Below are 16,702 nucleotides of genomic sequence, written 5' to 3' on the forward strand. Positions count from 1 at the left end.
GTAACGCTATGTACAAAATTCACTGTACATCATTTAATCACCATGTTCAGAGTGAATAACTGGTCTTAATCAGTACTGATTCAGAGTAAATAAGGGTGCTTATACTATGATTATGTACTGTCTAATAGTAAATGCCCGTGCGCATACTATGAGTTTGTGTTACTTTTCAGTTCTGAATCATTTCTGACGCATAGGAAGAGATACAATATCAGTAAATTTTCATAGTATCCTGTAATTATATATCCAATCACTATCGTATCCATTATTATCCTGAGCATTCATCGGGTGCCTCATCAGCTTTACACGTTAAGCATGCTTTAAGCAAGTGAAGCTTTACACGTTAAGCAAGTGAATACGTTAAGCATGCACAAAGACGGTTCAAATGTTCTGAAATGGATTTTAACAGTACAAAGTGATTTTTCGGCCAACTGTTCGACGTAAAATTTCTCACTATTACAAAGTTTCCAAATACTTTCCACTTGTTTCTTTTTGTTTTTTTTTGTTAATAGAGAGAATGTTGTGCCTACAGAACAGATTAAAAAATTTCCCAGAAAGTGTCCCAGAAACTTTCTAATTTCGAGCTTCGGGATTCAAATTTACTTTATTAAATAAAACTGTGCCTTATTTCATGTTCATTCTTTCCAGTAAATCAGTTTAACTCTCTCACCGCCCTGTTAAACTAAGGCGCCAAGTTGTCTTCAATATTGGTATCAGTTTTTTGTAAGTTGATGCGCCGCGGTTTAACTTTGAAATCACATTTATAAACAAGTGTTCGATTTTTTTCTATAGTTTTATCTTAGAAAAAAGTCCAATCTGGTGTCCCAATTCATCCGACCATAACCGCAATGTGTTTTCAAAGCACTTAAAAATACTTTTCACACTTCAAAATACAGTTTTTTCTATATATAATTTGCAGCAACAATACTTTTTATTGTTCCAGCGTTTTTTTTTGTTTCAACTGGTTATTAACAATAGCACATTAAACGTTTTGATTTTGCATCGGTTTTTAAACAGCTGAATTATCAATATTACAATGGCCGGTAACGAAAAACAATTACAAAGGTCACATACATCTAAAGATGTCGGATTAAAAGAAGAAACTTCATACAGCGACAAATCGACGACGAAGACTGTGAACATTGGCGCCAATTGTTCGCAATCAAATCAACAAGAAGGTCAAGGAACCAGATCAAGAATCATTCATTCAAGAACATATTTTGAAAGCCAGCTCAGATCATTCAGTTGTTCTGCAATCTGAGAATATTCCAAATGAATGAAATCGGAAAACCGAATTATTATTTTTTGCAAGCTCTTTTTTTATACAAAAAGTGCAAATGGAGCACTGATATTCGAAAGCATGTTAAGACGCCTCGAATTTTTTAAGCTTTTTTTACTATTCGTGAAACGTCTTTTCTAATCTGGCTACTTCTGTTCACAATTCTGTATTGAAATTTCAACGTTAAACTGAAAGTGCGTCAAGATATGTCACGTTGAACATTACCTGGGTCATTCCCAAATAGTTCCATAACAAAATGTTCTGCGCACTTTTTCCTAAAGTTATGTTCCTAATAAAGTTATGATTATGTTTGTTGTGCTAAATTTTTAATTTTCTTGAATCTCACTACCTCCCCGTTAATATTTGCGCTACATATTTTTGTGCAAAATACAACTCCTTTTAACTCTCCAATCGTCAATAGGTTGATCAGCAGTATTTATGTTTGCTTTTTGGTCACACATGTAACCAAAAACAGTTAAGTTATTTTCGACTTCGTTTACTCAATGTAATAATTGATTTTGGACACTTTCCCTTTTTATTAGATTTTGGTCAATGCAAAGTTCTTGTTATTGCATAGATGACGTTTCATTTTCAAATTGAATTAACTGACTGATGTCATTTATGATAACGAAATCGTTTATGTAAATGTTGGTCAACGTCGGTCCTTAAAAAATTCAAAAATTACTTCTTGGAGGTTTCTGGTCCTTTCAAGCGAATATGTCACCAAAATTTGATGCTGGTGGACACACAAAAAAAACTTCATATTGTTTGACCATCTTTAAAGAAACATATGCTTATTAACTTGGTAATCGAGATACCTAAATTAAATGCATTGTACAGGTCGATTAATGCAGCCGCTGCATATCATTTTTTGTCGTTGTATTCGGCATTTGTTTTTGTACGTTATACGGCAAAATCAATTGTTCAACGTTTTTCTAAGGAAGAATCAGATTCGGAATCGGAATCGGTGCTAAATGTAGGTATCCAGAGAATAAATTTTTACTAAACGTTTAATCAAACTTTACCCCAACTTTTTACAAAGTTAGTGTTATAGATATTGACCTGTATCTGGTTGGAATATCTTTCTCATTTTTTTTGGAAAGGGTGATGTTAATATTATTTTTAAGAGTTGTCCAATGAAAAATTTGGTTTTATAGCTAAATTAATTCAGCTAGACTCATGAGAATTTTCTCGGAGTAGTTGGCCCTTTTGGAAAAAACCCACAAAAAGAAAACAATTTTAGATAGAAAATAAACCCCCACGGAAAAAAACCTCCACTTGACTTTTAATGAGCTGCATATTTAGCGCGTTTGGCTATGCCTCGCGGGTCATAGCCATGCTTTAGCGACCCTTGGGTCTTAATAGAAAACCATCACAACCGAAAAAATTATCACGACCAAAATAAGAATTTAAAATTCGGGGTTTTATTTCCGTGGGGTTTTCTTTCCTAGACCCCCCCCCCCCGAGGAGCTACTACTGATGGATCTCGTGGTTTGTCAACGCTATGACAAGGAATTTTTTTGCACTGCAACCTTGTCTGAAAACTCAAAATAAATCCAAGAAAAATACTCATCTGATCAAAAATTCACCTAACTTGATACAATCGTAGTTTTGAAAATTGGCCTAAAAATAATCTTCATCAGTTGGTCTCCATCAATACATGTCAAGACATATTGACGCGATAGGTTTCGTTTTCTCTTGTAACGTGTTTTTGAAAAAGCACGCAGTAGATCAATTGGCTCTCAGAATCTTTCCTCTAAAAATTTGCAAAATTGATCAAACTTTTTTTTTAGTAATTGGATCAATGTTTTATTTGGTCATCGTTTTTGAGAGCGTACCAATTTTTGAGCAATGGAAAGTTTCTGATATTCGTTCCTTATGTTTTTGTCAATTGACATAAGTATTTTGATTGTTTTACGTACTTTTTGGTTGATATTCATGCTTTCATCATTCTTTGCTCTTTTTAAAACTATTTGTCAAGATGTTTATCGGGTATTTCTTTACACTGTCGGGTCATATTATCGCAAAGACTCTCTAAGATCTTTAACGAATGGATGAAATAGATTCCGACGCCGAAGTTGCTCTGCTAAGTCGAGAAAAAGACGTTCTCAGTCAGCTCATAGCCGAGAGAGAAATGTACGAGTATTTAGTGTCTGATCTTCGCAAATTAAGACGACTTCATCAATACATGGGCAAGAGCACTGCTGGCAAAAATGCAAGAACCGAACAGCTCAAAGCTGAAGTGCATAAGTTGCATACAATTTATAAGGTGGCACAGAAGTTCACTGACGAAATGTTTTGGTTGTCTCTAAATAAAATAAGCTGAACAGAAAAACAGAACAATAAATTTAAAAAAAAAAAATTTTGGGTCTTTGCTTTTATATCGCCACTTGCGGGTTTAAAACTTATAATCCCTCTTCCCTCCCCTCCACCCTCACCCTCCATCATAACCTTAAATATGAGCTAATTGGGGCTATATATTCATGGATGATGTTAATATAAAAAACTAATTGAAGAAATGCATTTTTCTACTGTTCTTCCTCAATTTAGTTAATGCGTATTATTTGAAGCAGTGCTATAATCGCATGTCAAGTTTTTCTATGCAATTGCCCTTATTTTGTAACTAAGGTGCATAAAGTAGTGGGGTGGGCATAAGGGGGGAATGACACATAAGGGCACAAGGGGGGGGGGTATGAATACAGAATGAAAACATTTCGAGGATCCTGAGAAAATGGACAGCGACGCAAATTCCCAAATAGCATCAATGCGATATGAGTTGACCAATCTGAGTACAGAAGTTGAGGCCCTCCAACGGGAAGTTGAAACATCGCGAGTCCACATTTTAAAAGAAGAATTGAAAACACTTGACAGTCAAATGGCCAAATTACAGCAAACAGTCATGCAAGATAAAATTAAATATGTACGAAGAGAAGTCGGCTTTTTGAACAAAAGTGGATATAAAAATTAGGAAGTTTTGCTGATATTCAATTTTTTTTAAATGTGGATCTTTATCTGGACTGAGGCCAAATTATTCAGTCAAAGTTCAGCTCTGATCAAGTTTTTTTTAAAATCTTTACAAAATTTTACCAATGCTCTACAAATCTATACAAGTCTAAAAACTAAAATAATACATTACCAGTACTGCCTTGTCATCGCAAAACGTCTATTTCTCTAGAAAAGTACTAATCAAGACGTGAAACTCGTTCCAGGCCTATATACCCTCCGTATTTTATGTCAGTGTTTTAGCGGACACTTACGTCAAAGTAAAACTAGAAAATTTCTGTGTTACATGAGATTACTTACTGTTCATTTCCATTAAGGCAAAAACTAGATCATCTTGCCAAAAATTCAGTCTTGACTTTTTCAAAACAAACTGGGGACATTTGTTGATAATTTCTTGGTTAAAATTGCATTCATTGTCTTTTCATTTCATCATCTTGTGAGTTCGTGCTTAGTGCTTGTAGTTTTTATCAAGACTCTTATGAAATTTTTGTTGAGATGTTTCAAGCTTCGTTTCACTGGATTTTTCATTCCTTATTTTTTGTTCACTAACCGACTTCTAAACCAGGCCCAATCCCAACAGCGCTTGGCTCAAAAACACATGAGACGAATGGAGGAACTGAAACAGTCTGGAATTAAACTCTCCCCACGAGATGAAAACGAAATGATTGTTTGGAAACCCAGAAACGAACAACAAAGAGAGATGGAAAAGCTACAACGACAGAAATACGAAGACGACTTGCAAAGAGTGCGATCGAAACGAAGTGCCTTTTATGGAAGTAAGCATTCGTCGCACGAACTTGCCAGCGAACCTCGGCTGCTTTCACGACGAGCGAAAACTTTTGACCAATCAGATCCCTTTTTCAACAGTCGTAACTTAGATGATGACGATCAACGACATACTTTCATTCCGAGGGCTGTTGCTAATCCAATACCGGAGGTTACAAAAAGCTCTGAAAAATCATTGGATGTCAGAAATTCTGAAGACGCATCGAGACTTAAGGTAGAAAAGAATGATCAAAATGTGAGCAGGACAGTCGAAATTTCAGAACCTTCGGAGGGTTCGAAGCAGGGTACAAATAAGGGTAAAAAATATAACGTGGGATAACCGGAAGGGATTATAGCTTATAGTGAGCTAGCTTGAATAGCAAATTGATAACGATATTTAAATGGTTCAATAAGGGAGGAAACTTAGCAATATCGGGCAGATTAATATTACAATTAAAAAATTACTTAAAAGAGTCAGTGATCATTTAGCCCACAACAACAATTACTCGGATTACCGAAATACTAGATTTCCTTAATCAAAATATGTTTGTTATATTGTAATAATTCATCTAGTTATATAGCTATAACTACAGTAAATTTCTGGGAATATATGGCGAAACATGGAGAAGTATCAATTTGGTCTAAAGAATATTTATTCTCGAAACTCGTCTCAAGATGGGTTTAAAAATTGAGTTACAACATTATATTAGAAATTAATGATCTCACGTTATAAGATTTTACAACTGAAGTGCCCAAAGTGTACGTATGTCAAGAGTACCAACGAGATGACAGATGCAAATTCAAAGACGACCACTTTGCCCTAAAAGGGAAGGAAAAACACGTGATAATGCGACACATATGTGCAAGGTGCTACCGGAATTTAGGCGGGAACTTTTTCCTTTTACCCCTGTTTTCTTCTACCCCAGAAAAGTAGAATTGCGACAAATAAGCCGAAAAAAGTTCACGGCTAAATTTACCGCAATTGTCACAAAAAGTCACCGCTTTCAACGCATTAACTCATGGAGGCAGTTTGTGATGAAAATTATTTTATTTTCACGGCCATTCACCACAAATCTTACATTATCTCTGAGAAACCTCGACCCGGTAATGTTGACATGTCAATTTGCTTTCACTGTGGTTTTTACCGACCGTTATGGCTATGGTATCACCTCATTTTATGATATTCAAACTGTTATTAAAACAAAAAATCACAAATTTGTTTACACAATGCAATGAAATAAAATTTCACGGGAAAAAGAAAAAAAGTTCCCATAGGCGCGATGAACAGACACCCGATGGAGTCTAAACTGTGCGGTGCAAGGGTGCATGGGTACGAATCAAGCGGATCGCCAGCTGCAAAATTGGTGTGAACATATTTGGAGGGCGAATTGCATCAAAATGCAGAAAAAGAAAATCAAAAGAGTTAACAACTGTTTTCTGTAGAAAACACCCCCCTCCCCATTCGTGTAGATTGATTGTGGTATTCCATAATTGACGTGTTTACATCTTTATTTTAGTATCTACCCATGGTAATAGTTAGTCCCTCCATTTAAGGCTCTCCAATCCAGAAATATGGTTGCAGAACCATGATTATGAAAAGGAAAATTTTGTTCAGGGGAAATTCGGAAGCTATATAAGTTCAAACGGACAATGGAATTATTCAAAGGGAAACTGTTAATTAGCAATGGAGAATGATGGCTTCAAAGAATGCCGTTTTGACCCGTCTCTTTAATTTTTCTGCATTTTGAGTCCATGGCACTCGCTTCCGAGGAGTCAATTCAACATTCGCTTACAAACACCGAGTAACAATTTCAGACCAAAGTTTGTAATAATTGCAAACAGAAATTACGAAAGATTTCCAGTCGCTTTTTCAATAACAGAATCAAACAATCAACTTACGTCAGATTTAAATTATTGCCGCAACTTTATAAGACAAATAGTTTTGGCTCTTTCCCATCATAGACCCATGCGAAATTATTGACCCATATATGGTATAACAAGGGTGATTAGGGAGGGGGGGGGGGGGGGGTTCTAGTCCCGTTTATACTGTGGGGTCTATAATGGGAAAAGGCCTCGATTTCTAACTTTAGTCACGTTAAAAGAGACTTTTTAAATACTAAAACAGATGGTTTCCTATCCAGGGGTCTGTTCTGTAGATTGTCAATTTTACCAGCTTTACTAAAATATATAAAAATGTTTAATGCATTTTTTAAGTACAAAATATGTTTAGTAAACCTTTATTAGTTTTAGTAAATGCAAATCCTGATTTACATAGTTTGAGTGTTTTGTGGCGAAAAAAGCAAAAGCCAGTTTTAGGCATTTTGTCTTCGTCATTTACTATTCAGAAATAGTTGACATTTTATAGTGTCCATCTCAGACCAAAGGAACTAGATGGGCGGAGTGACGACAGTGAAGAAAAAGAGTCTTCAATTGTAACCGAAGTCGTTCCTTCCTCATACGCAGCACAGGCATTAATAATTCATGTTCAAAAGAAAAGAACGATCTTTTTATGCACTTCTAAGCCTCCGTCTTGTCTGTTTTATGATCACAATTGCGACTGAAAGTAAAAACGAGCTGTGTACTGTTTATAGCCAGAATTTGTAGAATAAGCAATGGCCAGTTTTTCATGCGTATAAATTTAAATAGTATCGTCTATTTTTTCGTCTTCATGTTTTTCTCGGCTTGATCAAAATAAAAAAAATGATTTAGGTTCCTGTTTTTAATTTCTCAATGAGAACTATTTTATTTGAGTAAAAACACAGGAAGCGCTCAAAGTTTATTTTTATTTTAGAGGAAACCAAAATATTCAATAAAACTTTTGTTTTCTTGATTTGAATACATTTTTGAAGTAAAAATAATGAAGGCTTGTTTGAATTATGCATATATTTTTGCGACCAGAATGTTTGACTTTTTGGTTAAATATATCATTTAAATGTTTACAAGAATATTTTGCGTTTCTTTCTCCGCATATATTTTTTGAACATGGATTAATTTGTACTCTAAGCTGATGCAAGATTATCATGCAAGCTCTGTCATTTGGGATTGTCGACCCCACCAGAACTAAAGCCCCACCAAAGTTGTTCGCTATGGGGTTGTTCGCTAAGAAACTAATATTCGTTTTTGCATTGATTATAGTTTGTATAGTCTAATAAAAGGCCTGGCGTTCACTGAAATTTTATTTGCCATTATTGGTTTTTATCAAGTATCAATTATAGAGAGTCATATTCAACCGGGGGGGGGGGGGTTCAATTTTGTCAATCTTATTTGAGTTTTTTCATTCGTATTTGTCCCTCCACTGCTATACTTATTTGAGTTTTGCGCCGGCCCTCTATTACTTTGTGTCTGTGCATTAATCAAAAACATTTAATTAATCGGGGAAACCAGTTTTTGTTCCGACCCCACTTGTGGGGGAAGCAACTATATACTCAAATGGGTTTTTGTTTTGTTCAGACAATTTTGGTCGATCGATATCTTCATGGTAGAAAAATGTGAGTGATTTCATTAAAAAGCTCGTCCAGCGTAGAGTTCGGAATAAAAGGAATTTTTTGAATTTCGTGTTTTTCGAGGAGTTATCGAGGTTTAAAGTTTTGTTTGAACACATGATGTTTGGCATGATTTTGTTCACTTTTTTTCAAATTATGATTATTTCTGTAAAAATATCAATTCAAATTTACATTTTATGCTACAAATAAAACAATCTTGTGTTTCTAACAGGCAAAAGTTCATAAAACGGGTAGTTTGGTCTCATAAGGAAGTTTACTATCAAAAAAATTGAGAGCTGATATCCTCAACGAAGCATATTTATTTTATCTTATTCTTTATAGATTTCCGTTGAACGCTACTAAATTCAAAGTCTTTGATAATACCGGTTTTCTCAAAAGTTTCGTGATTTTAATTAATTGTTTTTTTGAAGTCATATTGTTACAAAACACAATTCCATTGGTGTTAAAAGATTATTTGAAAATGAAAATTTTGAATTGAATACTTCATTTTTTACCGGCTCTGACCCCTTTTGTCTGAATTTTTTTTCTCATTTTGATGGTATTGCATTTTTTTTGTGTAGTCTTAAAGAGCATATTCTTTATGTAGTTTCTTTGTAGTAAAAAAATGAGAAGTCTCTAACTGCGTGCTTTGTTGTAACACTCACTTCCGTGGCTTTGTTGGACCGTGGCTTTGGACCGTGGCTTTCCAACAAAGCCACTCTAATTAAAGTGGCTTTGTTGAACCAGATACAGACTCTATTGGTTTTGTAATGAACTTATGAACTTTTTCTAATTTTACCGAGACTTTTTGTTAAAACTTCATGGTTTTTGGACGTTTGTAAATAATTGATTCAAAAATATTGGTTGATTTTTTGTTTTCGCCTCATTATTCCCTTTTTTGTCATCTTATTATCTACTCTCAATAATATATAACCTCATATGCTTTCTTAAAACAAAAAAATGTGTAGTTAAGAAATCTTCTGATTGTGTTCTGACGTTGTTACCAGGTGCTTTTAGGTATAGATCTTGATTTTTTTGCCGTAAAAAATGTTTTTTTTCCACTTATTTTGTTTAATCGTTTTTTCTCCTGTAGTCTTCGTGAGCGCTTTAATGAGGCATGGCATTATCTTAATTGTTTAATAGTTTGTGTACCGGTTTCTTTAAATTCAAAGATCTGTTTTTGATTATCTCTTCAATTTGTTGTCAGTTATGTCAAAAATTTAGATGAGCGCGGGTCGGAACAGCATGTCCGAACGCAAATTACCGAGCCTCCTTGTTACTTTGAATTTGGTTTCTCTTTTTATACAGTACAACAGCACAGCCATTTTGTTCAACCCTTCGTTATTCTGTTATCCGACGTAACAAACAGAAGTGTTCTATATTCATCCATATAAGGCTCAGCGCCTTAGCACTTTAATATTACCATAATTAGTTCATCAAACTATTATTTTACCCCAATTTTGTCGTTTGTATAACTGAAAAATCATTATCAATCAAAGTTATGGATATGTGCGGTTTGGGAAAAAGGATTTGTGGTGAATATTTCGAAAAAAAATTTTGAGAAGAAAACATACTATACTAAAATAAAATAAAATTTTTAGACTTATCTAACGGAAAAATAGCTAGACTTTCAACCAAATAAAGGAAAAAGATCATTTTTCACGCCAAAATGAACTGCAAAGTTTTGAAATCAATTTTTTTTCTCCCAAATAATGACACAATAATAAAACAACGACACCTGAACTGTTTTGTCGCAAAAATACCTGATGTACAATATTTTTTGAATATTGACCGGTTAATCCACTTCCACACATGTTTTTAAACGATTAATTTGGAGCAATTACATCCTGAGAATTGTGACAAATATTGCGACTGTTTTTTTACATAAATACCAATTTGTAAATTTTTGTTTCACAATGTACATTTTTCGTTGAATAAAAACAATTGTTTCGCAAATTTTTCTCCTATAAAACAACTAACTGGGAAAAATTTGTTTACTAAAAAAAACTAAATCAAATAAGAAACTTTTTTATGAATACGTTAATAAATTTTTAAGTTTTTGTTTCATATTATACGTTATAAATTGAATAAAAGCAATTGTTGCTCAAAATTTTTTCCCTAAAAAAATCAACACTCAGAAAATGATTGCTTCACTAAACATCATATGAGATTTGTTTTTTTTTGTGACCAAAATTTCAAAAAAATAGAAACGAAAATTATTAACTTATTGGTTTCTACAAACTACGTAGTTTGTAGAAACCAATAAGAAACCAGAATTCTACATAGTTTTAATTCCTTTAAACTGCTCTGTCTCGTTGATTTTATTTTTCTTGAAAGGCCGCTGATTAACCAGCTGAAAAAGCCAGCACCAGTCGAATAACACCCGAAATAATTACCCGAATTCAACAGTTAGGAAAAATCATGAACAATTTTGCATTTTGCCGAATAATTTTCAGCTCTCAAATTCTCAAATGTTTCTGCGAGAAATAAGATTGGATAATGAGTGGAAAAGGGTCTCAATACTACAGAACTCTTCAGACTGAAAATCAGAACTCCAAAGAACCTGCAAATAAAGCATGCTGCGATGAACGTGCTTTTTGATATCATTCATAATTCTTACCTGAAATGAATTGATTGGTCGTAATAAGCTGTTTGAACAATTGAAACCTTCGAGTTAAATTTTCTTTATGCTCACACAGGTTGGCTTGGAACGAAAATTGCTTAAGTTTATCTATCCTTAGCATTAAGCCCCTGATTAGTTCACAAGATCAAATATATCTTAATTATTTTAAATTTTGCTCAGTAAAAAATTGACCAGTTAATTAACGATTTACTTGCCTATCACTCTCATAGTCAATAATAAAATCATTTCATGGAATCACACAACAGTGCTTCATCTCACAATGCTGTTCACTTAAATGAGATATAAAAGTAGCTGCAATTGAACCCCCACGACCACGGCTTCCATTTGTGTCAATTGACTCCCAAAATTGGGATTAAAAATGTATATAAACACATACAATTTTTGCATTAACTATCTCTGTTAATAACCAGATGTGTTTGTTTCAGCTTCGCTGGTTTTAACAGACTGGCCTATCACTTTTACCCATCCTCATCATCAACCCCCTCCGCCACCACCTCCCCCTCCTCCACATCAGTAAACAACATCAACAACAACAACAATTCAGCTCCTGTGGTACAGACGCCACTCTGCATAGCCCAGTTCACTGTAAGTAAAAAATTTAATATCAATTTTTGGAGATTCTTATTTGACCAATGAATAAAATTCCTTTCATTGTTTCAAATAAAAAGAATCAAAAGTAAAACCCCTTGTTCATTGTTTGTGTTGAAAATGATTTTGAATCGCCCAAACTGAAAAAGGTGAAAAATATTGATTTGATCATGTCAATTTGGTCATCTCCAGACGGTTCAGATGACTAGGACTACATTTTTCACTGAACTACTACTAAACCCATCGATCGAGTAATTCTAAATGTGGTCCAGCGTCACAAAGGTAATATTTGTCCACTGTACTTTTTTTCAGCGGTTGTCAGCGCATTTTTTTCGCAATTTCTGGGAAAACCTAAACTTCGGGAAGATGCTGGAAATGGATTTACTCTGTTTCCTTGGCTGAGCCGTGATTGTGAGTTTAATCCTTTCTAAAACTTTGGGATACAATTCGCTCTAATTGCACCAGCCATATCTTTTAAAACAGTGGACAAAACTGTTCTGTATTTCGAACTCGTGACCAGAATGTGATTAAATCAAATGAAATGGGAACAACTTTTTAGAGGTTTTCTTTTCTACAGAGGGAAATGTGAATATAATTTTTTGTTCTTTTGAATGACAATCTACTCTTTGTGAAATTGTCAACAACCCCTTCCCTCTTGTGTTGATTAATTATTCATGTGGAGTTGAACACATCTGCCCACTTGACAAACACACTCGCAGAATGACACACGTGGAATCTATACACACATGGGAATAGGGGTAAACAAAGGATGTTAACACAAGGAAAACAGTTTCATATTATGTTCATTAAACAGAACAAAAACAAAGTTTTACCATCCTGCTAAATTTAAACTTCATCGGGACAACTGTGCGATTAAGGAATCATGCACTGCTTATAATTTTGTAATTATACTGCAATTACAGTTTTCCCATATTTTTGCATAAATTATTGCGAGAAATGAGAAAACAAAGGATGCTTAACACCAGGAAAACGGTTCATGTTTTGTAAACATCCAAAAAATTATTGATCAACATTCCTGCCAATTTTACTGACCGAATTTTTCGTAGATAATTTTTGGTAAACGATAAAAACAAACAAGAATTGATTGTTGACCCTTAAGGAATAAAATTGTCACTTTATGGTCTGTTTAGGTCTTGCCTGAAATTCTCTGAATTTTTTTAATTTGAACTTGAACTCGGTTATATTCTATGGAGGGATCTTCAATTTTTAAATCAATAAAAGATGAGGTCATCTTTACTTTTCTGGTTTTTATTAATTGTCCAATTTCTATTCGCATTGTTAAGAATTGAAATCAGAGTTCGATTCAGCTTCCCCATTCATGGAATCAAAATTCCCCATTCGTTAAATTCAACGTCGAGATCTGATGTTAACTGATTCGTTCAAGATCATGCATACTTCGCGTCTTGACGTTTCACGGGTTGCCATAAATTTTTCAACCAGTTCTTAAGTTATGAGATCAACAAAACTCATGATAAAAGAATGCGCAACATTATTGTTTTTGTCAAGTTTTGACGGACCAAACATGCGGAATAAAATTAACCATAAATCTCTACAGTAGGGTATTATTTTCCAAATAAAATCAATTTTTTGAAGACAAAAAGTTTTACCAATCTAATGCTGCTATGAACGTTTGCAACAATTGGCCGCAGTTTATCAAGTTAAATCTTGTTTTCATGTCTTCGCGTGTCTTCAAATTTTATTGTTTATATGTTTGTTTTAGAATCTGGCGACTGCTGCCAGTTGTCTGGCTAGTCTGCAGGGTTCTCGTCACTTAAGTGCCAACGAGGCGGGTCTCATTGTCACCCTCAACCCCGGCAAACACGCGCCCACCACCACTCTGAACGGAACAAACATATTTGGCGAAAAGGTAACTTCATCTTAGCTCAACTTATCGACTTCTAGAACCCGAGTTTCGTAAAGCTTCATATAAGTACGATATATACAATAAGGAAAAACTGTCTTTAAAAGGTATCCTTGCCGTCAACAGATTTCTAGACCGAAGCAAATTTTGGTAAAACAAAGTTTGTATAAACGTATAACGGAACACTACTATAAAAATTATTTTAGCAGTGAAGATTGCTCGTACTTTGATATCTGAGATTTAATCCTCCTCCCGAATTTTTAACAGTAACCTTTCAAACAACAAATAATTGCTGAACAAAAGTTTCTTTGATTTCATACAAGAATCATATATGATTTCATACTGTCCATACTTGATTTTTCAATACGAGACAAGTATGGAACCGAAGAAAATATGTATGTTCTTTGTATGATTACTAAGAAATTATATATTATTCTAAACAAGAACCTGACAATTTTTTGGCATCAATTTACGCTATAATTTTTATTGATAAAGTATCACTTATGGGATTTCACCGCATTATTTTGTGATCCGCCAAAAGACCCTAAAATGCAATACTTAATGCAAAATTGAATGTTATCACTGAAACGACTTCTTTTAAATATATTGAATACGTCTGAATTATTAAACTGATATCACGTTATAGGTTTTTGTTAAATGTTCTTGTTGTCAAATAGAGAGCGTTTGTTCTACTGCTTAATTCGGGTTCTTTACGTGGCCCGTTATTTTTTCTGAAAAAGTTATCAAGTCTTATTCTATGTAAGCAACCGTTATATAAAAACAAAACATAAATCGTGTAAAATTCGAAATTGAAATCACTTCTAATGAATTTAGCTCATATGTTGATAGTGTTTTTGATCTTTGTAATTTTATCATAAATCAATAATGAGATTTTTTCTATGAGATTAAAATTCATTGTGCTCGTTAAATCTATAAATTGAAGGAGCACAATGGATTTTGTCAGACAATTTTTCTACTATAAATGATAACAAAAAATTGTAAATTAAGCTGCTTCAGTCATGAATGGTAAAAATTGTAATAAATAGTTCATCAGAAAACCGTTATTTGAAATTGTGAAAGAGGATTTCAATTTAAATTTTTTTTCAAAAATTAAAAGTAAAAATGTGAAAAGCTTCTGATAAATCAAATATCGATAGAAATTTTTGCAACCTGAACCCATAAAATTATTTAAGCTCTCTTTTAAACTTTTTACTGTTTTTTGTGACATTATTTTTTCTCTCAAACAAAACATAATTTAGGTTCCTCTTTCTCAATTGCGAAAAAGGTTTTTCTTTCTCATTGCTTTTAGATATTCGTTTATTTATCATTAATAGCTGAAGCAGTTAGCTATCGTCATCAGCAACTATAAAGTTACAGTGGATCATAAGTAATATGAAAAAAGATCAAACTGCTGTGAACAAAGCTTGAAAATAAACAAAAGTGTATGTTCAATAAATCGAATGAACCGAGAAACTAATTAAAAAAAATTGTTTTTAGGACAATTTAACGAGAATAAAGAAAAATTAAATTGAGAGCTTGATATTGGAGATAAAAGTAATTGATTTTCCTTGACACACATACCCTTTTCCAAAAGTAAAAACTTACTCGAGATCTGTCAATTCCTTCAAGCCCCACAAACCATAATCAGTTAGATGTATATGAAATCTCTGAATTAAATTCTAAAAAATTGAATAGTCCCAAAAGTACCAATAAAATTATCCTAGAAAACTTATATAAGCAGTGAAGTTTACGCCTTTTCTGATACATGAGATTTAATCCTCCTCCGAACAGAGTTCTTTCAAAATTCCTGCAAAATTGTTTAGTTTGAGAGCAAAAAAAAAGAGATTTCTTGTACAGGCGTGAAAGTTTTCAGACATGATTTAGCAAATCATTTATAATCTGCAGTTGAACATAAACTGTTTATTTACATTTCTGAACTAAATAGAACGATTCACAGTTTTTGAATACGCTTTTTGAATTAGAATTATTTTTTCCAGGTGACAATCGAAGCTCTGAAGAAGAGTGGTCTGGCCATTCCCTCCTTCCAGCAGAACACCCCAAACTCTATCGCAACATCCCCGTACCACCACCACGCTGCCCTCATACCCCAAACTACCTAAACCCTCCCTCGAACCGTCTTCACCCCCCCCCCCTTCCCCGATCTCCCCTCGATCTCCAGCCCGAAGTAAAACCAATCAGAAACAATTCAACAGCCGACCAATTTATCATCATCAACAAACTTGTTTAGATAAACTTAATTAGTCCGCCTGACAAAACTCAAACTTCAATTTGTAATAAATAAAACTTATTTGACTTGTAAATTTTAATTATTGTGGTGCTTTTTGTGATTTTCTTCAACTCTGAAATGCTCATTCAAAAAGTAATAAGCTTATGCTGAAATTATCCATTTCTTAACAACGCGAAAAGCATTGAAGATCTAATAATAAAAGTTTGACCTTGCAGAATTGGTTGCGCAAAATGGATAAATTTTTGGCCACATTGGGAACCCAAAAACCTCTGATAAATCAAATATTATTCAGTTAACCTCAAATAAATAAATGTCTATTTTACTCATAGTTTTACAAGTTCGACAATCAATAATTTTTATGCGGATTATGCTAACCACATATATCACATTAGCTGTGAATTTGCTTGATCTAAATATTCGTATGTTTTATGGCATAGTTTGCTTCGTTCTGAGAATTTACTTTTTTTAAACTTCAAACAGAGAATTTAGTTTTTTTAACTTGAAACTTGTTCATTTGAAATTGAAATACAAAAGAAATTATTATTTACGAAAATCTCAATTTTTGTTCAGAAAATTTCTTTAAATTATGGGGACACCTGTTCAAAGTTTTAAGTTAACATAATCCGCTCAACCTCTATATTGTATTTGCAATTCTGTTGTTTCAAAGTTAAACTGAAAGCCATTACTACTGAATATGATTAAACCAAATTGTTGCTATCTTAGCATAAATACCAAATATTCTATAAATTATCAGTTGTTGTTTATCCAGTTCTTGGGCAAATTGTTATTCTGTTTTCGGTTGAAACTAAAAACT

General features: G+C 33.6%; 2 protein-coding genes across 8 annotated transcripts in view; both read left to right on the plus strand.

Moving 5' to 3' along the window:
- The window catches only part of LOC142339193 (uncharacterized), a 90,238-nt gene extending 73,952 nt beyond the window's left edge, over positions 1–16,286 (plus strand). For 2 of the 3 annotated variants that reach the window (XM_075388998.1, XM_075388999.1), the window contains 3 exons: positions 11,596–11,755; positions 13,500–13,646; positions 15,638–16,286. In XM_075388998.1, coding sequence (XP_075245113.1) covers positions 11,596–11,755; positions 13,500–13,646; positions 15,638–15,760 — 430 coding nt within the window. In that variant the 3' untranslated portion in view covers positions 15,761–16,286. The remainder of the gene's footprint in view (positions 1–11,595; positions 11,756–13,499; positions 13,647–15,637) is intronic. The other variant, XM_075389000.1, reaches the window with a different exon arrangement.
- Positions 7–7,008, plus strand: LOC142339194 (uncharacterized). 5 transcript variants are annotated; one of them, XM_075389001.1, is made up of 7 exons: positions 7–1,175; positions 3,340–3,545; positions 3,996–4,196; positions 4,845–5,361; positions 5,779–5,928; positions 6,320–6,408; positions 6,794–7,008. In XM_075389001.1, exons 1-7 carry the CDS (start codon positions 1,034–1,036, stop codon positions 6,848–6,850), a joined length of 1,362 nt encoding a protein of 453 aa, XP_075245116.1. In that variant the 5' UTR covers positions 7–1,033; the 3' UTR covers positions 6,851–7,008. The 5 variants fall into 5 exon arrangements, with proteins under 5 accessions (XP_075245116.1, XP_075245119.1, XP_075245118.1 ...); XM_075389004.1 differs by having other exon boundaries at positions 5,794–5,928; XM_075389003.1 differs by having other exon boundaries at positions 4,005–4,196.
- Positions 16,287–16,702: the final 416 nt, after the last annotated feature.

The sequence above is a fragment of the Convolutriloba macropyga genome, chromosome 5 (genome assembly GCF_964194025.1).
Source record: "Convolutriloba macropyga chromosome 5, txConMacr16.3, whole genome shotgun sequence".
In the NCBI taxonomy this organism is placed as follows: domain Eukaryota; kingdom Metazoa; phylum Xenacoelomorpha; order Acoela; family Convolutidae; genus Convolutriloba; species Convolutriloba macropyga.

Bases quoted from the DNA above. Each gene is read 5' to 3' on its own strand.
- LOC142339194 (XM_075389001.1), top strand. From the start codon at position 1,034: ATGGCCGGTAACGAAAAACAATTACAAAGGTCACATACATCTAAAGAT. The intron at 5,362-5,778 runs GTAAAAAATATA...TCACGTTATAAG, and splicing joins GAAGCAGGGTACAAATAAGG to ATTTTACAACTGAAGTGCCC. The intron at 5,929-6,319 runs GCGGGAACTTTT...AAGTTCCCATAG, and splicing joins AAGGTGCTACCGGAATTTAG to GCGCGATGAACAGACACCCG.